At 39.2% G+C, this 27794-nt stretch overlaps 1 protein-coding gene across 8 annotated transcripts in view; it reads right to left on the bottom strand.

Annotated features, from left to right (window-relative positions):
• Positions 1–11938, bottom strand: part of FAM184A (family with sequence similarity 184 member A) — a 58237-nt gene extending 46299 nt beyond the window's left edge. For 4 of the 8 annotated variants that reach the window (XM_088522599.1, XM_088522630.1, XM_088522604.1 and 1 more), the window contains exon 1: positions 11768–11938. In XM_088522599.1, the coding sequence (XP_088378725.1) occupies positions 11768–11938 (171 nt within the window). The remainder of the gene's footprint in view (positions 1–11767) is intronic. The other 4 variants (XM_088522611.1, XM_088522637.1, XM_088522619.1 and 1 more) reach the window with 2 other exon arrangements.
• Between the last annotated feature and the right edge of the window lie 15856 nt (positions 11939–27794).

Genomic DNA, 27794 nt, shown 5'->3' on the forward strand with positions numbered 1-27794 from the left:
TCAGGCCCTAAAAGTAGAAGGCTTAAGGTGAAACAGGTGGCTGCCTTTCCCTGGGTCCTGTCACAGAACTAGGACTGTTTTCATATTAGTTGCTACATTCCTCATTTTCTCAGCACTAATGCTAATACTTGTAAGAATGCAGCTAATGCTAGTAAGATCTCTGGTCAGAAAGCAAATCACTAAGGAAATGCTGAGATGCCTGCCTGAGGGTCCTTGCAAATTAAACAAGGCTCTCTATAATTTTTCCTCCTGTCACTGCACATAGAAGCATCATAATGTTCTTCCTCCCTTCAGAGTGTGCCAGTATCAGGTTATTATAGTCTGCAGCAAGTTAAGAACAACGTACATATAAAGTATTTTTAAGGGTGTTATGATGTGGGGATAGGACCATCACAGAAAAACCCAAGAGAAAGTTAAGCCTGCATTTCATGACAGATTCAGAAGATGTTGTCCTAACTTCCTCCAGTTACTCCATATAAAACACATTGAACAACTAAATATTCAAAAAGCACCATTCATTCTCTGAAGAAAGGACAGAGGTGTCTTTTCGAAAAATGTAAGAAAAATAAACTAAAAGGCATGCAATTGAGGACTGTATAATAAAGTATAAAAAGTTCCTCAGCAGCCTTATTTCAGCCCTATCAAATAGGTAGATACTACAAATTTCAGTATTTTGAGTGATGGAATAGCTACATCAGTTTTTCTGTGAGAATTTGATGCTACATATTAGCACAGGAACACAGGAAAAAAAATCAGTACTAACTGAAGTATACACAGCATAACAGTATTTCCTTCAAATGAGAGCAGAAATTGATATATTTAAAAGCAAACTAATATATTTAGAAGTTCCACACTTGCTAAATAAGTTTCTGAAAATTCAAAGGCAGTAAGCTTGCAGATGTTGGAAACGCATAAATAAAATATATCTTGCACCCTTCACTTTATTTGAAAGGCTGGATAAGTCACTTCCCAACCATATTAGTTTAATTTTTAAAGCAGTAAGATTTTTTTTCCAGTAGAAATATGCATTATGAACAAGTATAAACTGTTAATGTAATTCATTTTCTCCAACTCAGCCCTAATATCATTCTACACATCGTAATTCTTTCAAATAAGGGGAAAAAAAGCACCTTATTAGGTTTTCAATTAGCCGATTAGTGCAGGGGTACAAATAAAATAACAGCCAAGAACAATAAGAGATTGCCAGCTAAGGGTCTTACTGTTCATTACACAAAACGGTAAGATAACAATCCCACAAAAATAACAGTAATAACAAAAATCAACATTATTAATATAAATCTATCAGAATTTTGTGTGTATTTTATGTATACTACAAAAGAATCAAAAAACATAAAAATAATGACTTTTTAATACTAAGAGTGTTTAGCTGTATTGTATGTGGCAATTAAAGTCTGTTGCTGCATAAGCTTTGGTGTCTCGTGACATATGGAATACAAACAACAATTGGTATTCGACGCTTTTTAGCTGAAAGCCTTTTGTTTGACTATTTGGCTGAGAAAAAATTTTGACTCCAAACCAGATGTTATGCTCTTGCACGGTTGGCCGCAGTTGCATTTTGTAATGACAGAATGTCTTTCCAATTAAAAATGCGTAATTCGGGTTAATACTAATATTAGATGCCAAATATTTTTACAGTAAAGAAAATCTCAAAAAAATGCATGTGGCTCATTCTGTTTAAATTTGCATGAAATCAGGACTGACACCTATGACAACTACCACTATTCCATTTCCTACACATCCATCTTATGTCTCCAGCAAGTCTTAGTTTTCAGTTAATGCACAAACATCCACATCAGAGTCCAAAGTTCCCACTGTCAGCGAGTACCAGTGCTCTGCCCACCAGATTTTGTTAGCTACTGCTGCACACCTGTTTAATTCCTAACTTTTTCTGGTGCCAAAGTTTATTTTAGACAATATTAAAAAAAAAACAAATATACCATATACTATAGTGATGAAGAGTCACACTCTTCATTAAAATGGATATTGGATTCATTTTTCCCCTTAGTGTCCCATCTCTTGACTAAACAGCAGGAAGCCAGTTACATTTATGCATTTAAAATTTATTGACCACTAATAATTTACTGATAATAAGTCAATTATTAAGATATAGTATCAACCAGTTTCAAATCCAGAAAAAGTCTGTTTTTCCTAGACAAATTTCTTTTGCTTAGTACCTTGCAAAAACAGCATAGGAACATTCTCCAAAGTTTTTGACAAAAGTATTTCAGAGTAGTAGTCCACAATTACTGAATACATTCTTACAAATGTTTTTCTAACCTACAGAGAGGAGACTGCTGATTATACTGTAACACTTCATTCCTTCACATGCATTGCTACTGGAAAGATACATTCTGAACTTTTTTTAAATACTCTATTCAGTTGCATTTTTGAGGTCAGCTTTTTAAACACTGTAATCAAGAGATAACTCAGATGAACTTTCACAGGGAAAGATAAATCTGAAGACCTCCCTCTTTAAAATGCCATGTTATGATGTATGCTTTGGGGCCCTGGTGCTAAAGGACACGGAAATGCTCCCCGTTCTGGTATTTATAGACATTACTGAGTCAAGATCACCAAAACATCCAGGTCCTTTCCCACAGCTGCTCTTGTTAGTTTGCCATAAGGTTTTTGCTAAGCTTTTAACGTACATCCTATATTTGTACTCATCAATCACATATCCACATAATCACGTAAGTGTTGAAGTGTCAAGAAGTGGACCTGAATAGCACCTGCACTTTCCTCCCTTTCCCAGTTACCTACCAAGAGGCAAAACTTACTCAAAACTAAGCTATGCAACCATACTCCATTGTTACAGTTTACAGTAATATAGTTTTGTTTAGAGAAGAAGCATTAAGAAGGTATAAACTGAGATGAAGGTGTAGCTGTCAGGAAATTCATCTGTTTCAGCATCTGCTACACCCTGGTGGGACTTTCAGAGAGCAGGTAAGGCACCATTTATAAAGGTGAACACAACAGTCCAAGAAAGACTGGCTGCAAGTTAACCTCCCTCACTTGTCATACAATAAATTAACAACTTGTCATTTAATTAATTTGACTTTTTAATTCATCAAACATGTCTATTTTCACAGCAGAGAATTTAAGAGTCTATCAAAAAGGGCAGATCTCTTAAATTCCATTATGATAAATAGATCTGCAGAAATAGCTTTTCCATAACCCTCTAATGGACAGAATTAGCTTAATATCCATTCTGTATACAACTTAAATCAACTACATCCTCCTGTTATACACTGAGCTGACATACGCTGGCACCTGCAATTCCATGCCCTCTTACCAAATGAGGTATGACAGTATTGGCCCAATACCAGAGCAAAACCCCTTTTCAGTTGTGGGATTCAGCCCTACCAATGGGATGTCAGAAATAGCCCTTGCGAATCTGCAGCACAATAAGCTTTAAGCAATTTGCTAAGACAGTTAAATCTTGGGAAGCATTCTGCAACAAGGAAGATTTAGTGACAGATGCACAAATTCCCCAATCTGCCTCCTGGTAAGAGGAAGGGAAAAAAAAACACCACCAACAAAAATATTTATCTGTTTCTCATCCAGTTAACCATACTATCTAGACTACGGCTAACACATCTGTTAGATAATTAAATCTTAAAAATCATTTCAAGGAAAAAAGGTAGAGACCAGAGGACTATCCAAATTGTGTTTTGCTCACAGGGCTGTGCTTTTTTTTTTTTTTTTAACATATTTCTTCAATATCTGTATATTTGAACAGAGTATCTTGGATATGAAGAGTCGCAGAGTGATTTATGTTCCCATGCCTGCACTGCATCAACTCGTAGACTCTGTAAAACAAGGACGCCCAAGAAAGTTCTCAAACCTAAAAAACGGACTTCGAATTGAAATGATAACATTAGTCTGCCTTAGCAAAAAGGAACACACACACAAACTGCACCAGAGATCTTCACAGTAATTGTTCCCTATACAAACTTGGGAATTTACTCTTAGCAGAGTGATATTATAAAGTTCAAAGCTTCCCAAAATAAGAAGTGGCAACTTTCAACTGGAGAAAAAAGGCTGGAAAAAGAGGGTCATCTTGCAGGCCTGTATCAGTGTTTTGGTTAGCCATCGAAACAACTGCTTTTTAGCAGTAGAAATAATATTTCCTTTTATTTTGAGAGCTACTGGGGCTTCTGAATTCTAAGGCACTTAAATATTCAGCATACATATGAATAGCATACATACCTCTAAATAAATCTGATGACATGACAACTCGTCTTCCACGTTTTCAAAATCCACTCAAGGCAAGAATGCAACTCTTTCACGACAGACTTAAACCAAGCATCAATCCTCAAAGAGACTGGCAAGTACTCTACATACACTAAGTCAGCTTTAGGAAATTCAACTTGAACAGCTCCTTTAAAGCTCTGCCAAGGCCACTATTATTAAAATATATGCTAACACTGCTTAATTTACCAGCTGAAAGAACTTTGTGAAAAATAACAGCAGCTGTTTTTTGATCTTGCTTTGTAAAAATGACTCAACTGCGAGGTCAGTGTCAGAGAATCTAAAACATGCACAGCCTTCAGCACCATGGAGAGCACCATGCCTCTCCCCATTCCTTACTCAGTCCCACTCCTCACTTTTTTTCGTTTTAATTTGGAGACATAATCTAGAAAGCTTACTCCTTAGCACAAACAAATTGCATTTTTAGAAGTGTGAAACCTGCATACACAAGTAAACAGATATAGGAAAAAACTATTTGATTTTTTCCCCTTAATCTACATTACAGAGAATTTATGAGCGTTTTCATTTGCCAACTTTTAAAATGCCAAAGATACTCATGAGAGATTACTGAAATATTTTTTAGTACAAGCTATCTAAACATATCAGCACTCATCGTGCAATGTACTAAATCTGAGAAGGCAGTGTGAGACATACCCTTTGATAAAAGGTATAGATTTCAGTCATGCTGTGAGCAAAAACATTCCTCAATTAAAACCTCTGATAACAGCACACCTGCTTTTTAAACTTTCTAGAGAATTAAACACCAATATATTTATTTTTCCAGCTGTTTTCCTAATAAATTATAGTATCAAACACGAAAAGATGTATTTTTCATAGTCACATCATACTCCTTATTTTAGTTAAATTGTCAACTTTCAATTAAGAGCATCTTTAACAAGTAGGACTGCATGAACTTTTTACCCGTATCTAGTTTTAAAGGTTATCACTTTGGGCCTAACCAAGTGACAATCTCAGTAAAAGCTGTTCTTCCTCATGATGTTCTATGCTCAGTTAAAAAAGCTTGGCCAAGGGAACAGAACCAGGGTAACAAGCATTAAGTAGGACAAGATGGTGAACAGCTTTTTGTGTTAGGCTGTTTTTTGTTTCTTCTAGTTATTTTTGGAACATAATGCCTTTGGTTATTGTTATGACATCAGTCATTAGAAAAATATATAGAAACCTGGTTTACTACTGCCAACTTGAAGCAGCCAAGAGATACACACATCTGCTTCTGATTTCATACTGTTATGTAGAGATTTGCTGAATTTATTCAGCAGCAAGTCTGCAAACAATAAAAAATGGTTAGTGACTACTTAAGGTAATGCCTGCCTGCCTTGCCCATCAAGTCTCCCTGCCACGTAGTTAAGACCAAAGTTTTCAATGTAGCTTCACAGGAGACTTCAAAAGGAAGGAGGGGAAGAGTATCACTGATAAAACTGCTATTCTAATTAAAGCCAAAGACTGAGTTTGGAGATACTAAAAGAATTTCTAATGATTAGGAGTTACTTGAAGACTAAAAGCTAAAGCTCCCAGTGCAATGGTTTATGGCAAATAATGTTTCTATGGCCTGTATCTAACACATGTGCATCTAATTTGTATTTTATGACATTCAAAAAATTACAGTATGTGACACCACTAAGGTTGCAAGACCATACAGAAATACTTGAAAATAAGCAATGCAACAGTTATCCAATATAGCTTTACGGTATTTGAAGAAAGTACAGAACTACCTTGACTAATATTAAATTGTAATCTGACTTTTTCTAAAGAAGTGCTATAAAGCAAGAATGAAAAATGCATCACTTAGAAGACAAATCCTTCCAATATCATGGTGGGACACAAGTGCATACACACAAATGCACACATATGAAGAGACCAACTTCTGCTTTTACATTTTTGTAAGACTTAATCTTACTATAACTTCTGATTTATTCTTTACATAAAAGTTCTTTACATAAAAATTTACCAGTGCTCCAACAAATGAACATACAAATACCTTATGCAATTACATAGGGGGTTTTCTCATTAATTTTTGGGGGTCAAAAATATACGTAAAAAAAATCTCTATTTAAAACAATTGCATTTGGTACTAAGTTTTTCAACATTATATTCTTAACTGTGAAGTGGATCATTCTTCATTTTATTCGAAACAGAATATAATAGCAAAAGTCTTATTTTATAATGCAGTGCTTATCTAGAAACTCTGAGAATGTCTGAGCTTTGATATCTACCCATTTGAGGTCTATATACCTATAACCTCACTTAACAGGTATGCAGTGATAATCCTTGAAAGAAGCCTCCATGAATACACAGTCTTGAGATCCTCAAAGTATCAGAGCAACTAATTTCTTCCCAGCTTCCCAACTACCATTAAATTTATATCAGGACTGTCAAATATATACTCATTCTTCAACTGCTGATTCAGAGAAGGATTGCATTTAAACTTTTTGGAAGGTGACTAAATCTCTATTCTCTGCATGGATTCTATTAACAGTAAGAAAACCTTTGCAATTCACTATCAGATGATACAAACTCCATCCTTCATGCTAAGAAGCAGCAACAAAAGCACAGGCACCATCAGTCCAGAATTTAGAATCCTGTAATTTTCATCCTACAAAATACAGGAGGTAAGAAAGCCCTCCTTCAGGTCTAAATTAGAACAGCTGCGTTCAAGCAGTTCTAAGTGCTTCTGCCAGCAACTACTTAGACTGACACACAGAAAAGTATTTTGAAATTGCTTTTGTACGCATGTAGCATAAACTTAATGAGATCATACGCACATGGGAGGTTCAAGCTGTATTACCTATAGCTCTTTCACACAGTGGTGATACAGTACCACTGAATACAGTGGCATCAAACTCAGCAACTGCAAGAAAAAAAAAATCTGCAAGAGCATACAGCAAACAGTTCAAAACCACATGCAGATAGTCAGAAAGGGAAGGTGTAAAGAATATACTTGCACGATTAAAAAGAAATAACTTTAGAACTGTTATTTCTGAAGCAGACTTAAGTCTTCAAATCCTCCCTTCAGTGTCTCTCTCCTTCTAGAAGGACTTATTGCACTTATCTCTGGAATAGCTAATATCAAACCACAATTAAATGTATGTAAAGATTTTTAAGTTCTATATGTAATACTACTTTTTCAGGTCTTCTAGCTCTGTAAAACTGCTCTGAAAAACTGCTAGTGTTGATGTAGTAACAGGACATAGTATTTTTCCCATCTTATCACTCACAAACATATGCAAAGTTTCTGACATTCCAATATGTACTCAAATCACACCGTCTGTGAAATTTCTGTCCTTCTCTGCAGTCCTAGAAACATAAGCAAATACTGGCTGACTGCCAATGTTAACACACATTGGAGTAATCACATAAGGTTGCTTAAGAAAATAAATAAATCCGGAACTGTTAATGGCACCAAACACCGCAGGATGATAGCTTATGTCTGAACACATTTATTGGTTCTTGAGATTCTCATTTCATCCCTCTTTTTAAGGGTGATTCTTTTAAGTTCTCTAATAAACCTACACACAATGAAAAGGTAGTTGAGCCATTTTGGAGCAAAATACTTCCAAATAAAAACAGATAAAGTTGAACTGGAAATATTTTGTTAGGAATCATGACTGCATTTGCTGGTAGTTTTAATCAAGACCAGCAAAAATATCAGCATATTAGAAAGAGTAAGCATAAGGATTACCAAACTGGCTACGTATTCTTTGAAATAAATTTACTCTCTGCATCCCAAAGGCAACTCAGCATTACTGCATTGGAGTCTGTTCTCCAAAAACTTCTCTGAAAGCCAAGAAGACAGAAAGAAAAACACTGAGCACACTACTAAGGGAAAACATCACCTGAGTATAGAGGGTATTTTCCCCCCTTTTTTATGTAATGGATCAATCTAATGGAACCTATACTTTTAAGGCATATATTTACCCTATGGGCCTTAAAGACTTCACTACTAACTACTGTATCATTCCTGCAAATACTGCCTTGCAGCTAAAAGTTCTCAGAGATCAGTCCCAGCATGGCTCCCAGTTCCACAGAAGTCACAGATCTGTGTTTATGTCACAAAACCTGCACAACAACCTCGAGATACATTTAGAATATGAATTTCTCAATCACAAATGCTCAAGTCACAGACAATAGCATAAAGAGGATATGTCAAAAACCAATTTATACTTGCATTCTTCTGACAACTCTAAAAGCAGATCTCATTCTCCTCTTGTGGATATATGCATAGTAGCAACCTGCTTCTGTTTGCTATTACAACTGCCTTAATAATATATATATGCATATTTTTATCTGCAGTCGGCATAATTCAACACTGCATTAGCACTCCAGCATGCAGTAATACAAAGACATATATGCAATCTCATAACCACAGCTTATTTTTTTGTTGGCTTTAATCTTCATGTCAGATGCTACTTCATCCCCAAACTGGTACACAGATCTTTTAAAATGCCTAAAAATAAGGAGCTTATACTAAAGAGGAAGACCTGAAATCTCTCCAGCTACAATTTACCGCAATCTTTCAACATTACATGGAGCATCCTTTTAGTTTTAAAAGCTGTATTTCTAACTAGTGATTTGCCATACTTCGCCTTCTGTGAATTAAGTATATTAAAGTTAAATCAAGTAAGTTTTTTTTCCTAATGCAACAGAAAAATAAACTGTAATCAAGCATTTCTGAAGTTTTGTGCTTAGCAAAATGAACTTCTCTTATTTTGCCTGACTCCAATTACCGATTCAGTCAAATTGTTAAAGAAATCTCTCCCCTTTCCTTGTGCTCCTGTATTGTTTTAACAGAATCACATTCTCTCAAAGTGGCTTGAAACACGATAAAAATTAGGATTACTTCATGAATTACCTCCTGTGAGGAAAACATTTTTCTTCTGCTGCTAGCCACAATTTGTAGTAAACTCTGTACAAGGATAAGAAAAAATAAACTATTGAGGCACATTTTTTTTGTGAGAAGATGTCTCCTAGATAACTTTCCTATGTGTATTCCTTTGGAAGTCCCCATGTATATCTAGTTTTCCTTTTAGAACATTATATTGGGGGGATTGTTTTGATCTGATAAAGCATCTAACTTTAACTTAATATGACAGCTTTAAAAAAAAAGTTGGAAGGGGTTTGTGAAAGGTGCTTTATATAAGGGACTCTAGACAATTTGAAGATTACACTCACAAGAAGTTCCTAGATTATTCAGGAGAAGTTCTACATAGGATTTGGGCCAAATTTGGGCCAATATGTTCACAGACACCAGCTTTCAAGCTAGACAACTTTCAAGTAAAAGGACTGTGTGGCTCAAGTCTTTCAACCACAAAAATGTTGAGATTTAATTCTCTCAGTGAAGGCATACAATAGTATCAGATATTAAAGATGAAGATAAAAATAATTTTATTGTTGAACTAATATGGAAGAGAAGGGTTTTTTTTCCTTTTAAATATATATCCTGTTTCAATTCTAAAAACACAATTTTTCAGTCTACAATTTCAGTTCACCACAAAACTCAGTTAAATTCTCAAACTTCTGCCTAAAACTTGATGCTTAAGAAAAATCATAACACACACACACACACACGAAGTAAAATATCACGAGAATCCGCAAGTCACCGGCAAACAAATGTAAAAATCCAGCCTTGCAAAGGCCTAATTCACGTGTAAAAACTCAGTACAGTCACAACTAACTTGCAGTTATTTTAACTGCACAGTCTGAAAATAACTCCAAGCTTTTATTTGCAAAATGTTTTGAAATCCTTCGCAGAAGAAACATGCACACAACGTTCAGAATCTTGAACAGCATCATGAAGCATAAAAGAGTTTGGGAGGGCAGGAAGGGGGAAGGCAGAGACGGGGAATGGAACAAAAAAAAAAAAAAAAAAAAACACGTCATTGGACATGTGTCCTGTAACTCATGGGTAAACACATGTAATATCATGACATAAATTTCAAAGTTCTGAGTTCCACTACTAAACTGTCAGGTAAGGTTCTGGAGAAAGAAAGGGAAGGAGAGCAAAGGACACACAAATAATAATTAGTCTTTTTAGGTATTAACTTGCAACCCTACTAGGCCCTGAAGTAAATGTAAGATCCCTGTCCTCTTTTATATCTTTTAGGAGGCACAAATCTACAGCAATATCTTTAAAACTTTAATCTAGAATTTGAATGCATAGCAAGCTAAGCCAAAGTGATTCTTCAGTTGCTGTATTTTTTCCCCTTATACCATTTCAGTTCAGTTTAACTCTGAAGAAATAAAAAATAAAAGAAAATAATAAAAAGAAAGACAAAACACCCGCCTGCTTGCTGAAGTGATCAATTTTCCAATACAAGGTACACACTATGTTTATGATATTGAATTAATCAGCTCTGCTTCAGATGTGCATAAATATGGACTATGTCTCCAACACGAGGCTGCCACCAGCTTTCCTTCTCTTCATTCTTACTTCCAATGAAATGTCACCTTCATCCATTTTAGTCTACATGTGGAAAAGGCCAGACGTTCCTCCCTCAGGGCTTTTAAATTATGTTTAAAATAGCTATAAAATTATTAATATTTTTTCTCTTTTATCTCTAACAAAGATTACCAGCCCTTCATTCCTACACAAAACTAGCCCTGTACGACTTGAGCATCGTATAATAAATATTGCAGCACCAAAGCACCCTTTTAAATTTATTCGGATAAGTAACTGATAGTTTAGCTACCATTAAGTTGGAAACTTGGGACCTGCTACCCTTGGCAATATGCTTTTAAAACACACTGCAACACTGCAACTTGATCCCACCCTTAAACAAAGGGTCAATATAATTTCTACACTGGAAATGACATCCGAAGAACTGTTAAATCAGCATGACAGGGCCAAAGGTATTCTTGCACATCACTCCCACCATCTGTGGAATTCAGGCATTTCAGAGATCACCAAGCCTTAAAAATAAATAAAGAGGACTTCTCCTCAACAAAAGGAAGCATCACTTGAATGCCTCTATTCTAAAAAAAAAAAATACATAAAAAAGGCTTATTAAAGAGCCAGAAAAAAAATATTTTCATAAAATAAACAGCAAGCATCAGCCTTTCAATAAGCCTATCACCAACCTGCTGTCTATCCAGATTCCTGCCTAGGAAGAAGCGAACTTCGCTAGCCATGGAGCGACCCTACAGCACCTCCGGGAAGCTTTTTCCTCTCCCTTGGCACTCTCTGCTTCCCGGCCTCCCACGTTTACAGGGTGCCCGAGCGGAGGGGAGGCCGCGCGGCGCGGGGCTGCGGCGGCTCCGCGCTGCTGGGCAGAGGGGCCCTGCCGGAGGCGGCCCTCAGGGCACGCCGCTCACCTGCTGGAGAGCGGCACTCGAAAAGAAAAACCAACCCGCAGAGACAGCAAGCCTCGTTTCGCGGGGGCTGGGGGAGGAAGAGCAACGGAAAGAAGCATCTCCCCCCTTTGCCGAGGAGGAGAGCGCAAGGGGGATTGCGCGGGGCCGCGGCGGGCCGGGCGCTCCGTACCTTGGTGAGCTGGGCGATCTTTTTGCTCATTTTGAAGTGCAGGTCGGCGCTGTGCTCGGCGCCCAGCGACGCGGACGCAGAGGCCGAGGCGAATTTCCCGGCGCCGGCCGCCGCGCCGCCGCCGCCGCCGTAGCCGTGCTGCTGCTGCCAGCTCATGCCCGGCGTCGCCATCTTCGCCGCCGCCGCTCGCGCTCCGCGGCAGTGGCCCCGCCGCGAGGCCGCGCAGGGGCCGCCCCGGCCGCCAAGCGCGGCGCCCTCCGCGCCCTGCGCGCCCGCCCCGCGGCAGGCGGCGGCCGTTGGCGGCGCCGTTGCCCGCCGCGCTGTTGACGCCGCCACGTCACGCGCCGGCCCCGCCCGGAGCGCTCGGAGCAGCCGGGGCCCTGGACTCGCCTCGCGCGGGGGCGCGGGAGCGCGCGGGAAGGGGTGGGGGTTCATCTTGGTTACGGCTCTATTTTTTCCTGCTGTAGAAACCTGTTTTCTTTGGTCTGGATTCTTTGCGGGCAGGCAGAAATATCATAGAGGTGAGCTGCAAAAATACGTGGGTAAATCTGCTCTCAAAAAGGGTATGGAGGGAAAAATGCTTGGAATTTGGAGATGACAGAAATGGGAATAGTCAGTGGTAAGAACTGGTCCACATTAAAAGCAATGTCTCACTTGCCGGTAGAAATCCATGTTTCTATGTTGGCCCTCTGGAAATAAACATTTCCGAGAATAATAGTGATAAATAATGAGCTCAGCATGAACTGATCAGGTTTGCAAACTTGTAATTACTTGTCTTTTAATTCCCATGTGTCAACACACTGGAAAGGTGCTAAAGGTCTAAAGGAGAAAAGATTGAAGTCCAAAGACTTAAACCTCAAACTATTTTGAACAGTGGGGGGCGAGGGGGAGGTCTAAAAAGTGATTTAATTCCCTGGTTAACTAGCTGTGTTGCCATTGGCTCGGTATTGTGTCGTTTAGAAAATTCTGACACTGATGTCCCTTTTTTTCATTGGGAAGTGCCCCTTTCTGGCACCGCTGAACACAGCACAGATGGTATCTGCGCGGGCAGTGATTCCCGCAGACGGAATGTGTTATTGGAGGGGAAGAAATACGAGGAGCAGGAGCATCTCTGTCAAACCCGTGCCGTAGATGACATCCATGAGTCGCACGCACATACTGTTAATTTAGTCTCGTTAAACTGCAAAATAAGTCAGTGCCAGTGGGGGCTATGGTTTGTTGTAGCTGAGAAGATCCGAGTACTGATTAAAGCACTGACTGCACTGTGGCTCTGGGCTTGTTTCAGGTAGTGGCTCTGACCTACACTGTTGGGTGACTATAGATAGGCACACTCTTTAATTCCTGTGTAAATGGACACTTTTTCTTAGTGTACCTAACAATACCTATGGTAGTACAGAACGCCTGTCTTAATTTATTATAGCTTCTAAAACTCCTAAGTCTCAAAAGTTATGGAAACTACTATCACCTTAATTTTATTTGCACATTTGAAATATTGTTCATCAACTTATTTTTCAAATAGGGTGGGTTAGATTGATCAAAATCTCTTCTGAAACAGTAAGCCCTTACTGTGATTCAGTTTTCAGTTTTCGCTGAGAAATATGTACAATTGTCATGATTCATATTGTCTAAAATCATTGTTTTGACCCATTTTGAAATTATTTATCCTTCTAGGACAAAATAGCCAAATGCGTTTCATTTTTATCTGACACTTGAGTTGCTGAATACTAAATTCTGTCTAGGCCCTTTTCAAACAACAACAACAAAAAGATTATTAGCTATTCCTCATATATTACTTGTATGTCTTTTAGCAGCAGTTTCCATACTTACATTGTTTTCAAACATTTCTTAACGAATTTTATGCCCTCAGGGCTCAGATGTTGACCACTCCTCCTGTCAGGCCCACACTTGTAGCATAGAGGCTGCTTTTTTTAAGGGTACTGCTGAAGAGAGACTTCATGCAGCAAAACAGTCAGGGCCTTGGTCCTTGTTGCCTTGATGGGATTTCATTAGCACATCTGTGTAGGAGGTGCTGAGGATCCAAAGGCCTCCCAGCGTTTGGGCTGAGAGTGTGCAAATTCAGAGATGGGTTTGCTGGAGGGTGCAAAGAGCAGCAGAATGAGGTATGGCTCTTTTAATGTATATCAATGTATATCATTGTAATGGATATCACTGCTGTAAAAGCTCAACGATGAAATCCTGGGCGTCTCCATTACCACTGACTTATCTAAGTGGCCTATGATTTGGACCTAACCAATGTCCATAAGCAGGTCCATAGAAGATTTGTGTATATAGAAGATTTTTATGCAACTGAAATACTGTTATGAAGAATATACTTACAAGAAGAATGCTTTAAGATTGCATTTTCATGTGCATGCTATGCATGCATGCTGGCATGTGTACTCCGACTTTCTGTTTTGCTTTTTCTAGGATAAAATCAACAACTCTGGCTCTGTGGAAAGGTACCTGTGCTTTTTGTGCTCTCCCTCGTATCTGTTTAACTGCAGCTGTGTACTCGGTGTTCATATGTATGTGTGTTTCTAAAATGACAGACTATTACTACTGAGGTGTGCAAAACTAGGAAATAATTTCATTTACAATAAATTTGCTGGGAATACTGTAGATTACTTTTTTTTTCCTCATGTGCCCCAAACCTTTATTTATCCCATTACAGCTTTGAGTAAGATAAACGTTTGCAATTGCTGCATGCCTTCTTTTCAGGCCGTAGGCAGAAAGCTTCCTCTCTGATTCTTTATAGACAAAAAGTGTTACAAAGACTAAGCTTGCTTTGTGATAATGTCTTTTGACAACTCTGAAGATATCAGAAAGTCAGCAGCTTTTACCGAAAGGACAGTTAACAAGAAATTTGACCTAGTGGTATTTGCAGGTTTCTGCTGTTTGATTTGTTAGCTGGCAGCCACAACTCAGAAGAGTGAGTTTTCAATTCTGTACGGATGTGTATGAACAAAGGTGCATATGTATCACAGTTCTCATTTTCATTATTACTGTATGTTTGAATTACGCAGACATGTTCTAATAAATATCTAAAATATGGAGACTTTTATTCTATTTATTTTACCTGAAAGCTAAATTAACTATTCATTACATACATAGCTTATGTTTACATACAAGTGTAATTATTGTCATAAAATGATACTTCACCACTTAAAAGAACAACATAAAATATTCAAAATAACATAAAAGCTCAAACCTTCCTTTCATTCCTACTTTAATTTTCTGGTCCAAACAAACCTGGTAGAATATCTGAATAAGCCCATGATGTCCTAGTTTAACATAAAGATCTCATTGCTGAGGCTCAGGTTAATCTATGGTGCTGAGATTATAGATTTCTTTCTGTATAAGGAATCATACAAAGTAATTTATTTCTGAAAGTGCACAAGCAACATAGGCATCTTCTGTTAGCTGTAGGTAATGATATAAAGATGAGTGTGCTTGCCTTCAGATCTGTAAAGGACAAACCAGGAGCCAAAACAGTCGTGCTGTGGTTGTAAATCCAATTGTAAAGGATGATTTCCACTCTGAAAAATGGCAGACTAAATCCTGATCTTAATGTTTCAAATCAATCTTTTTAGATTTATGCTAGAGGTAAATTAGGGATGCAAAGAGAACTCATTTTATTTCTCAGTTCACACTCAAGTTATAGACACATTTCTGCATGGGGAAACACATTTTTATCAATATACGCTAAATTAACTCTAATAATGGTGACTTTTCTACTGCAAAGGGGAGATCAGATTTGTTTTCCACACTGGTATGTGAACTTAATCAGCTGTCTAGATCACTTCAATCCAGTGATATTAGAAAGTGTTTTTATTTATAATTGTGGGGAAAAGGGCAGGTAGGACAAAAACTGATATATTAAGTAACATTTGAATATAATTATTTTTCTAAGACTTCTGATCTTTGCCATTTTTATGGTTCCTCTCCCTACAATAACTCAGTAAGTAACTATGCAGAGCCAAAAGAACTCTGTTAAATCCAAAAGAGCTCAGTTAATTATTACATTTGTATTTATCTTCATTAGGATGAAGCATTCCTAGTAAAAGGAACTGAGGAGGCCTTGGCCTATTTAGCTGTTTTCCAGGCACGCACCTTGCTAACTTCTGTAATGTGTTCTCTTAACATTCTTCTAAGGACAAAATGATATGCAAGGGAGCGCTCAGGGGTATACGTGGGGTAGGGAGTTGATTCTAATGCAAATATTAAAATACGCTGATACAGGAGACAAAATAAAGGAAATCTGCCATATCCTTTAGTACCATCTAGTAAAGATTATTTTATGCTGTATGTTTACTATGTAATCTGATGTAATTTGCTTAGCAGTCTCTCGACATTTCTAAAAAATGTTCATGTTGTGTCTACGTAAGTGTAATGCACTTAATTATTTTCTTTTGTGAAAAAATTTGGCTTTCTAGGCTAAAAAAAAATTGTAAATGATGGAAGATATTATTCAGAACATTAACGCATGATAAACAATGCTAAATACCAGTTATTGTGTAAAAGACTTCCAGCACTGACCTTCCTGGAAAAGTCTAGCTGATTGATGTTCTATGATTGGTTTTGGTATAGTTAGTGCCAGCTGGTCTTTGTCTGAGTTGCTATGAGTCTTCAGGAAAAAAAAAATCATCAGAAGAGAAAAGTGGCTGCAAACAGCAGCATCCACTTTATTTGTTGCTGCTCCAGCATCTAACATCATGGATCAGTTCATTATAGGAATACTGGAATAGAATTAAGCTGGGAGATAATTTAATGTACTGTTTTCTATGCTGATTGTCCCACATATGTACTCATTGTGACTTCAGGATGCCTGTGAAACCTATTTACTCTTGCAGCAGGCACAATGCATGAAATATGGGGTTTTTTCTTTTGTCCTTGGGGTCACCAGTGTAAGGTCAGATGGGAGAGCTGAAAGCTGCACGGAGTGGCACATCTCACCTATAATAAAGGCATGATGAGTGCCAGGAGCCATCAGAGCTTCCTTTCCTCTCAGTACTAGGGTGATCACTTAGAATCAGCGACAAAAATACTCCGATAGGAAAGCAGTTAAAACAGATGGCTGGTGTAGCTGTGGTCGTGCCCTCAGGGCTGTTCTACAAAGCAACACAGACAGCATTTGCAAGCTACATTCCTCACTATGATCGTATTGGAAATGAGAGATTGGTTGCTTGAAGGGTTTTATTTTGTATGTGGATAATTAATCTCTTAACATTGGTTCAGCCTTTTCTAGCCCACATAAAGATCCAAGGTCTCCTCTCTAACACCTATTAGTTCACCTAATAGGTATCTTACCTGCATTTTAGAGGGATTTGAACACACAGGCTGGGAGACTAGAAAGAATGTTGGTTTATACTGCAAGACTGAAAAAAAAAAAAAGAGGCCAGAGTCTTTTAGAAAATTTAACAGTGGTAGATTGCTGAAATTATGCTAGGGCCACAGAAACTTTGTGCAAGTGTCACTACTCAAATAAAAATGGCTTTTATGAAGATTTTGTTTGGTTTTGAAAATGATTACCTTCAAATAGATTAAGATTCTTCTGAAGTTAAATGTATCCAAAACTACAGTATTTGACATGAATTTGCATATGCAGGGTGTTGACTGAAAGTAGTTTTATACAAATGTTTAACTAAAACTGTGGAAAAGGGGGCTGAAAGAAGAAACTATGAGTTTATTCGTGATCGTTGGTTATTCTGTCAGAATCAATGGGCGTCCCTCGTACTTTTTGCCCTTTTACATAACGTAATCTATGAAAATTGACACAGTGATTAAAATATGGGAGAAGAGGGAGTGAAGAGAACACAGGGACCAAAGTTTTATTTGCCTCGAACCAGGTAACTTGCTATAATTTTAAATCCACGTGACTGTCTTATGATATAGTTATTATTGATAGAGGTCATGCCTTTGATGCATGCTTACCAAATTTGACTTGAATAGTTAAGGCTACAGGGTGGCCAGCGGGACGAAGTGAATGAAGGGCTGAAAAGCCCCGTTATGTTGCCCTCAAAGCCGCTCCCGCACACCTTGCTGCCCTCAGCGGGGTGGTCTGGGGCTGATTCCCACTTCTCTAGTCCTTTCCTGACGCAGACACACTCCTGCTGGAGACTTCATGTGGGCTCAGCTCCCTATAGCAATGCCTACAGGTTTGGGAGGGATTGGAATTAGTGCTGTACAGCAAGATTACATGGGAAGAAGAAGGCATATGATAGCTCACTTATTTATATTATAAATCATACCAACGCTTACAAAGGGATCTTACATTTCCAATATTTGGTTTAATCCAGGGCAAAAATATTTGCTTTTTAGGAGCTTTCTTTTTTCCTCAGCCAGGTCTTCTGCTGTGCCAGAACTAGGTCCATCATGGAAGCGAGTAGCTCTCAATTTGTCATCCACCCAAAACAGAGGACAAGGCCGAGTAGATGTTGAAAAGTCAGGGGCTGATTCTACTCCATGTAGCTGTCATACAGTGTGTACTCTGGAGAGATGTCAAATTTGCCAGAGCAGGAATTATAATGAAAAAAACCCTTTGTTTCTGAAAGATCAATGTCAGTTCTATCGTAGTGTTACAGAAAACCTTCAGGGCCACATGTAGTCTATGGAGAAACCGCACTAACTCTTGGTTGCCCAGGCTCCTGACATTTTTTGTATAGTCACACTTCAATAAAAAAAGAGTAGTTTGTATTATTGCTCGTAACTACACAGTGTAAATGCATGTGTAAATGCAAATTTCTAGCTTTTATGATACCCTGCTTGACAAGCCCTTGGATTAGATACTTAAATTCTAAAATGAAATTCTTGCACTAAGACGACTTCGGTGTGATCCTTATTCTGTCTTTGAGAAATTGCAAGATTCTTGAAACACCTAAGTCTAGTAAAGGATGTAATTCATATTTAGAGAAAAAAAGTACACAGAGTTCATCATCATTCAGTAGACACATGAAAAGTACTGAGAGACATGTACACAGATCTCTTAATTCTCTTAATTAAAAGAGTATTTTAATTCTTCATGGAATAAATTAATATTTATTTGCAAATAATATATAATTCAGCTTCTCAACTTTCATCTAACATCACTCAGGGATAAAGGTATACACATCTATTATTCAGAAATGGTATCCGGCATTCAAACTCAATTTTCATCGCAGTTCTTTCACAATTATCAAGCTGCCTTACAAGATTATCACACTTTTCATTGACTTCACTTTGTCAATTACCATCTGTTCATTTTCCATTTCAGTGATGAATAAAGCAAACTCTAACACTGCCTATTTTCATTCTAATCCTCAATTACTTGAGCTGGTCTATAAATAAGTAGGTAAATGGGGTATTGCTTGTTGGTTGTTTGTAAATATTTTGGTGTAATTCAGAGTGACACAACTGCAAAGAAAGTACAAAATAAACAGTGTGTACCCCCTCGATAATGGGAACACAGAATTCCATTTCAGTGGGACCACATCATGGAATTTTCTCCCACAATATTTTTTTAATGAAGATTTCTCTCTCCTATGCTGATTTTCTTTCCTAGAAGAAAGAAAATTCTAATTTCAAATGGTAACTGAGAGAATTTGCTTGGCCACGTCAGATCACGCATTTAGGAAATGGATCAATGAACTTATACTACAACAAACAGTATTACAATATTAGTTTCCAGCTGCTTGTACTATGAAATATGATGACTGGAAAAAAAGGTTAGCAAAGTTTTTACTATGCTATCAATACCTTAAATTAGAAGCTAATTTTTATTTTTTTTTAATTATAAGGTTTACAGATAATCATGTATTTGTGCTTGTATGTGTATATATAGCAATGATTTTGTGTTTACCTCAGAATTCCTGAAATGTGCTATCTAGCACACTTACATCTTTCTGGCTGGATGGCAGAGCTCAGAGGGTGGCAATCAGTGGTGCAGAGTCTAGTTGGAGGCCTGTAGCTAGCAGGGTCCCCCAGGGATCAGTCCTTGGTCCAGTCCTGTTCAATTTATTCATCAATGACCTGGATGAAGGCACAGAGTGCTCCCTCAGCAAGTTTGCTGATGATGCCAAACTGGGAGGAGTAGCCGATACCCCAGAGGGCTGCGCTGCCATCCAGAGGGACCTGGACAGACTGGACAACTGGGCGGTGAAAAACCTCATGCAATTCAACAAGGCCAAGTGCAAGGTTCTGCACCTGGGGAGGAATAACCCCAGACACCAGTACAGGCTGGGGACTGACCTTCTGGAGAGCAGCTCTGCAGAGAGGGACCTGGGCGTCATGGTGGATGACAGGTTGACCATGAGGCAGCAGTGTGCTCTTGTGGCCAAGGAGGCCAATGGGATCCTGGGGTGCATTAAGAAGAGCATCTCTAGCAGGTCGAGGGAGGTGATCCTGCCCCTCTACTCAGCCCTGGTGAGGCCACATCTGGAGTATTGTGTCCAGTTCTGGGCTCCACAGTACAAGAGGGATGTGGAGCTGCTGGAGAGAGTCCAGTGCAGGGCTACAAGGATGATCAGGGGCCTGGAACATCTGCCCTATGAGGAGAGGCTGAGGGAGCTGGGCCTGTTCAGCCTGGAGAAGAGAAGGCTGAGAGGGGATCTAATCAGTGTATATAAATACCTCAAGGGAGGGAGTGAGGAGGATGGTGCTGGCCTCTTTTCACTGGTGGCCACTGACAGAACTAGGGGTAATGGCCACAAACTGAAATACCAAAAGTTCCACAGGAACTTAAGGAAAAATTTCTTAACAGTGAGGGTGACAGAGCACTGGAACAGGCTGCCCAGAGAGGTTGTGGAGTCTCCTTCTCTGGAAATCTTCAAAACCCGCTTGGATGCAGTCCTGTGCCACGTGCTCTAGGTGACCCTGCGTATGCAGGGGGGTTGGACTAGATGATCTCCAAAGATCCCTTCCAACCTTGATGATTCTATGATTTTCAGTATCAAATAAAACATCCATGCTTAAAGAATTGAATGTTACACCAAACACTAAGTAATTTTAAAATTCCATGTATAAAAAATTACTTTAAATATTTTATGTAATGTACTGTTGAAAACATGTTCTTATGTCAAGGCATTCTGATAAAAGAGAGGAGAAAGCCATATGCAAAAATGATGCATGTTTACTCAGGAGAGATGATTATTTCTGCAGCTCCATTTATTTCCATATTTGAGAAAAATGAAGTATAAAAATGGAATGGGTTTAATGTGAGTGAAAACAATCCTCTGTGTTTGAATTCCAGCAGCTTCTGCATTTTTTTATTCCTCCTCCGTGAACACACTGGTGAAGCTGAAGTTTCCAGATATCAATCCAAGAATCTGAAGATCCAAACCTAGTGAAAATATATTTATTTATTTATTTATTAACCTAGACAAAGAGCAAATAATCTATCAATCAGCATTATTTTAGACACGGAGCAAAGGTACAATAGCACGGGGAAATTCCTTCCACCTTATCCATAGCACAGATAATAATTAGTTGTGACGACATAGAACTAATTTAGGGTGGCAAAGTTCTTTTTACTTTGCAGGCAACCAGAGTACCTGGTAGGGCTGAGCGTCCTTGTCTTTAAAACCCAGCTTCAGATCTTCAGTTCAACAATCTTTATCATGTAGAGAAAACTATTTTTACAACACCGTTAGAAATTCTTTCTGCTATCAGTTTCACATTATGATCCAAAGACAAGTGTCTAGGAGAAAAACAGATCTGGGAGACTAATTACATAATACTAATTTAATCAAGATTTGACATTTTAACAAGTAAGAAATCTCTATAATAATTTTACATTATTTATTCATCAAGCATCACCTCTCTATTACATAATGAAGCCATATGTCTCTCTTTTCTTGGATCTTCTATTTTGTGTATTTTCTGAGCACTTCAGATATGTTGTTGTAAAGGATATACCTGTACTTAAAGTATGTTTTTCACACAGGTAACCAAATTTTTTTTTCCATCATTTTATTTTGAAAATATTTTTCTAAACGCTATTTGCTTTGTAAGCTATTTTTCTTCTCTGCAACTTTTCTTCTTTACTGCCACTCGCTCCACTTGAGAACTAAATTATTTCACACAAATACTACAAGTTCAAACTTAAAATTAATAGAGCAGATATACAGACATTCAAATCTGTATTCTGAATCACTAAGAAATTATACTTATTCCATATAATAAATTGTGCTAAAAAAGCAAAATTATGTACCATTCATAAATATATATATATATATGCATGCACACACACACACGAAAGTTATTCTTCTGTAATTCTTTTATGGCAATAAAAAATGTCTAAGTAACAAAGCAGTTTCACATATTATTATATGCAAGATTTCTTTCATGGATTTTATTTCCTCATACCTCTGGTAAAGCAAATGAAGTCAAGATTTCACCTGGAAGATCAGGTATTAGACCAAACTCTTTTTTGGCTGAAGGGAATTCTGCTCTTCTAACAGCTTTTGTGAAACCTTAATATCAGACATTAAATCAATACTTCACATCGTATCAGCAAGGCAATAAAAAATACCTGTATTAAACCAACAGACAATTTCCTTCAAGCATGTTTCTGCATTTAAGGGACCTCAGGAGGTCTCTAACCCAACTGCTTGCCCAAGGCAGGGTCAGCTCTGAGGCCAGACCAGGGGGCCAAGGACTTTTCCAGATCCTGCTCGGTAAGGATGGGCCTACACAGTGTCTCTGCGCTGCTTCCTTCACTGCCTTGCTCTGCTCATGGGCAAAAAGGCTTTTCCTCCTACCTGGTATGAACCTCATTTTTTTTTTTTCCAGTTTATGAGACTGTCTCTCATCCTTCCACCATGCTCCCCTACAAGGCGCCTGACTCCATCTCCTCCATAACCTGCTTCTGGCATGGGAGGGCTGCTATTGTGACTCCGTTCAGACCAGCTGCAAGAGAAAGCATTAGCAACAGGCTCCAGCTTGCATTATTTATGGATACTGTTTTGGTTTGTTTCTTTTTTGAAGTGTTATCCAACATGCATCCCTCCCTCTGGTTCCTTGCTTTTGTCAGAACTGGTTGAACCCTACTTGTGGCAAGTGGCTATTAGCTGAACCAGCTGTATACATGGTATTTATCGTGCAACCTTTAACACGTCTCGTGTGACATGACTCATCCTACTAAGCGGTAAACATCCCATTTTCCCAGCAAAAGACAATGTCTGAAACAGCAGATGATATTACTAAAACAATAATTTAACAAAACACAACTGTTTAAAGCCTAAATATATTGATACTTTTCTGTGCTTCTCCTTCTCAGTTTAAAAAACGAGGTCGTGCTACTGCGAGGGTTTGTGGAGCAAGAAGAGGCGGAAAGCATAGGGGAAAAGATGGATTTTTTTTCAATGAATCAAAATTTTGGGGGAGTTTTTTTTTCCCCTTCATGCTAACGTCATCTCTGTGTGAGAGATGGGAAGATGACAGGGTTGTTCCTCAAACACAGGTTTGTAACATTAAGAATAGCATAAAACATTTTTTTATGAAAAAAAAAAGTTTTCCTTCCAGATGTGTAGGATGATGCCAAAGTAAAGACTGATACCAAAACTGATGCTCATCAAATAATGAATCAAAATCAGGGACTATAAGGGAATTAGGAGGCATGAAATATAGTCAAAATAAAGAGAAATACAGGAACTGATGTAAAAGATGATAGATTAATAGTTAATTAATGCCCTTTGCACATAGAATCCTGTGCAAGTCCATTAGATTTTTAAGGAAAAGGGAAAAAGGAGAAATCAGCAAGCAAAAACTATTTATTAACTTGATGAGGAGGGGCAGGGGAGGCAGGAGAAATAAATGAAAATGCAAGAGTTAGTAGCCTGCCACCAAAATAAGCATGAAAAGAACAATTGCCAAGCTCTATATTTAACTACACTGAAGGTGGAAACTCCAGGCAATGGAAGACTTTGATTACTGTTTTTGTCCCAGTCTTGAATTTCTTCATGAATGTTCTGAGGAAGTTTGCATTTAACATTTCATTTTTGCATTATTTTTAGCTGTAATGAAGTCTTTTGAAAGTCACTTAGAAAAGAAAAATCAAAATGAGGTTTGAGAAATATTTCAAACCCCATTTTCTCTAAGTAACGAAAACAACATCATCTAAGTGGAAAATGTTTATGTTAAAGTTTTTTTCCATCCAGCTCAACCTGCACATCAACAGTCCCAATGAACTGTCTGCCAAACCATCAAAGCCATGAAACATGCCTGAGATAGTTGCGAATTAACCTGCAAATTTTTATAGAGAAGCTGTTTTTCCTTATGCATTATTTTCTTTCTCACTCATCTCTTGCTGATGTAGGTATTAAATTTAAATGAGAGTCAAGAAGGTTGGTGACAAGAATGTAAATGCTTGTGTTTCAAATGAAGAAACAGGCCATGAAGTTAATGAACACCAACAGAGAGGCCAGAAAGCCGAACTTCCCCTAGTAACAATTTCTATCTCCTAAGCAGTAGAGAAATCACCTGCCATCAGTGCAGACTGAACTAAAGAAATAAAACATTAAAGAGAAGGCCCATGTTGTACCTTATTATTCAAAAGGAACCATTTCCTCTCTCATTTTAACATTGTCCTACTAAGATAACAGCTGGAGCTCTTTAAATCCATTACCAAAGACACACCAAGTAAATCAGCATCCAAACCCAGATCTCCACAAACAAAAAGTATAACTCCTTTTTATTTTGCACTTGTAACATGAAGGCAGAATACACTTCTTTCTGTAGAGGCCTTGTCTCATCACAGAATGGTTGAGGTTGGAAGTGACCTCCGGAGATCATCTAGCCCTTGCTCCCTCAATGGCATTTTTTAGAAAGCCCCGAATCTATAAGACTGAACCAAATCTTTAAATGAAGGTTTCTAGTATACAGTCTTTCTCATTAGAAAAACATTCTTTTAAACTTGAGCAGAGGAAGGGGCAAGTCTCTTGCTGTCTCCCATCTCAGTGACAGCATTGCACAGGACTGAACTAGAAGGGCTTCTCGTGGAAGTTCACCTCTGTGCAGCCATGGAGCAAGTCAGCTAAGGTCGCAGTCGTGCCCGGAACATCTCTAGCTCCAAGCCATGCGGACAGCACTGTTACTGCTACAGACTGGAACCTGCGCAGAAGATATTTTTCAGGTTGCCCCAAACGATATTACAGACTGTATTTTTTAAAGTGTATGAAACACCTTGGTGATTTACTGTATAAATGGTTTCATCTTGAAGTAAATTGTTCTGTTTTATTTTTGTTTTAATTTTTTTAATATATGTTTTTGGCAATAGAGATTTACAATGGAAATGTTGACGCTAAGTAGCAGGGATCTCTCTGACAACATTGGTTGAAGCACCATATCAGTCTCATACTCCTGATTCCCATATAAGCAAGAGGCAATCCATTTTAGGATGTCAAGAAACTGTTATTTATCAAAGAACTACTCACTGCAAATGCTAGCTGTGACAACAACTATGTAAGTTTTTATTCAAGGTAGTACACTACAATAATTTATTTTTTTAAACCTGTGTCATTTTACTGTTTTTTTCTACTGTAAACCCTCCAATTTACCACTTTCAAATCCCAGTCTTTCTTTGACTTGTCAGAGAATTTTTAATACTGCTCTGTAGCAAATGTATAGGATGAAACTAGGTCACTTCAGTAACCTGGGGCTGTCTTTGCTCTGTCTCAGTGAACATTGTTGGACCATGATGAATGAATTATTTCTTTCCTTGACAGACAATAGAAGGAATTATTTTAGGAAGTTTTATGCCCCTTTCAGGCTGGTTAAATGTTAATACGTAGTCTACCAGGATAAGAGGCAAGAGCAGGACAGGGCTGGCGTTTCACAACCGGGAATACCTGGCAGAGCCCCAGGAAGCTCTGTCACTGCTCTAGTCCTGGTCGGTCTCTCTCTGCCATTGTGGTATTTTTGGGTGAACACACAGACAGATCCAGGACCTAAGTACCATAAAGATGCAGAAAACACTCGGGTTCACCTACCTTCACCATAAAAGCTGTGTGCCTGATGGAAGTACAGTAACTGCACAAGGTCAACTCGCATATGGGAGACCAGCATGGCAATGCTTTAATTTGAGCAAAATAAAGCAAATGGAGTGCTGTGGTGAGTTCTTTGCACTTGACACTCAAGAAGTGCATTTTCTACTCTCTTTAGAGGAAACCCTGTCATCCTGCGACACGGGGCTGACTTCACGTACCAACACTGTTGTTACACCCTCCAAGAACTGCAGTTCTGTGTCACATCTAGTGCTCAGCTTGGGAACCAGCCTCACCTGAAGCCGGTACCGGCAGCAGCGGTGGCCACGAGCAAGCCCAGGCTGTCTCTGCTTGTCACGGTGGCTTCCATCACAAGCCATGCTTTGGATCTCGATCTCTACCCACAAAGTACTCAGCACTCGACCATGCAGCACGAAGATGCCTCATGAATACTCGCCATGAGGAAGATTAACACCTGGAACTACATACAGTGAAACCGCCAGTGAAACTACACACCACGGCAAAGACTTAATGCCTCCTCCTGCCCATTTCCTACAGTCTGACAACAGCTCCTACCCCTGGCAAACACTGGTAGCTTTCACTCAAGGCTCAGGTCATTTCACCTGACTTCGGTAGAACGAGGTTACCTTACAAACACGTTCTAGAGATGCTACACTAACTCTTATCAGCTTCCATTACATGAAATTCACATTATCATTAAGCCTCATTTATGTCATAACCGCACTGCACAAAATCTAACTCTGAAACCATTTTAAATAAGCCCTTTCTTGTCAGCTTACACATTTTCCATGCTGTTGGCTTCCTCTGCATCCCTTTCTAAAAAGCAAACGAAAAACACGCTTCAAGCAGGATTATTCATCTCCCCAAAGACAGAGAAGCTTCCCCAGAGTGCAGCGAGTGGCCAGGCCCCACAATGGCTCCCGCGTGGCCCCACTGCCCAACTCCTGGCCTGTCTCCAGCCAGCAACGCGACCAACCAATCCCCCAGGATACCCCCGGCGCCGCCATCTTCCCCGCCCTCCCCTGCCAGCACCAGCCGCCGGGCCCGTTGCTAGCGTCACCCTGTGGTTGCTACGGTCACGCCCTGGTTGCTAAGGACACCCTGTGGTTGCTAGGGTCACTCCTGGTTGCTAGGCTCCCTCTGTCCTCCCCACCACCCTTCATCCTGGCGCATGCGCGTCGGCGCTTGCCGCAGGTGCATCGCCCCCTGTGGCTCCGCGCCTGCGCAGAGCGGCGCGCGGGCGGAGCCGTTGCGGGGGGTAACGGTCAGCGGGCGGGGTCGCCTCGGGGAGTCGAGCGGAGGCGCGCGGGGCGGCGCGCCCCTTCTTCTTGGTGTTATTAAAGCTTGATAAAAGTACTCGTGGAGCTCTCCTGCCGCGATTAAAGTACTCTTGTCCAGTTGGAGATCTGCATACTGTTATGGGTATTCTGCTTGGTTTTTTAGTGTCTTATGGTTGTCACAGAATCACAGAGTGGTTAGGGTTGGAAGGGACCTCTAGAAATCATCTAGTCCAACTCCCTCTGCTCCAGCAGGGACACCCAGAGCACGTGGCACAGGGTGTCCTTCATGGAAAACAGACCAAATTCGCTTGCTTTGGAGACATGTCTTTTGGTTAGAGCTTGCGGTTGGTTTTTAGTGTATCCGTTATAAATATGAAAGAAGTGGGCAAACAGAGAAAAGAAATGAAGAAATACAAAGAGCTTTTTTTTTTTTTTTAATGAATTCAAGTCTGTTTCCTTCCTCAGTTTGAGGCAGCCCACGCAGTCTGGGCGCATTCAGTTGGAGGCTTCCCAAGTTTGCTCCGTGATTGCTCACCGCTGTACGATGCCACAAATTAATTTGTTCCGTCGTGGCTCCCATCTACCCACTTGCAGTTATTTTTTTCCCGTGGAAAATTACTTCCTTTTCTACTGACGCACATAGTCTGTGCCATCGCATGATTGTACCTCTGATACAGAGAAGACAGTAATGGTTCAGTAGTTGATTTCTGACATGTTATTGGGAAGAAAAAAGAAGCATTGCCTATGTGTGCGTGCATTTTGCCTGAACAA

This window comes from Tinamus guttatus, unplaced genomic scaffold, assembly GCF_059628265.1.
Source record: "Tinamus guttatus ecotype Peru unplaced genomic scaffold, ASM5962826v1 Tinamus_guttatus_pri_ptg000010l, whole genome shotgun sequence".
Lineage (NCBI taxonomy): Eukaryota > Metazoa > Chordata > Aves > Tinamiformes > Tinamidae > Tinamus > Tinamus guttatus.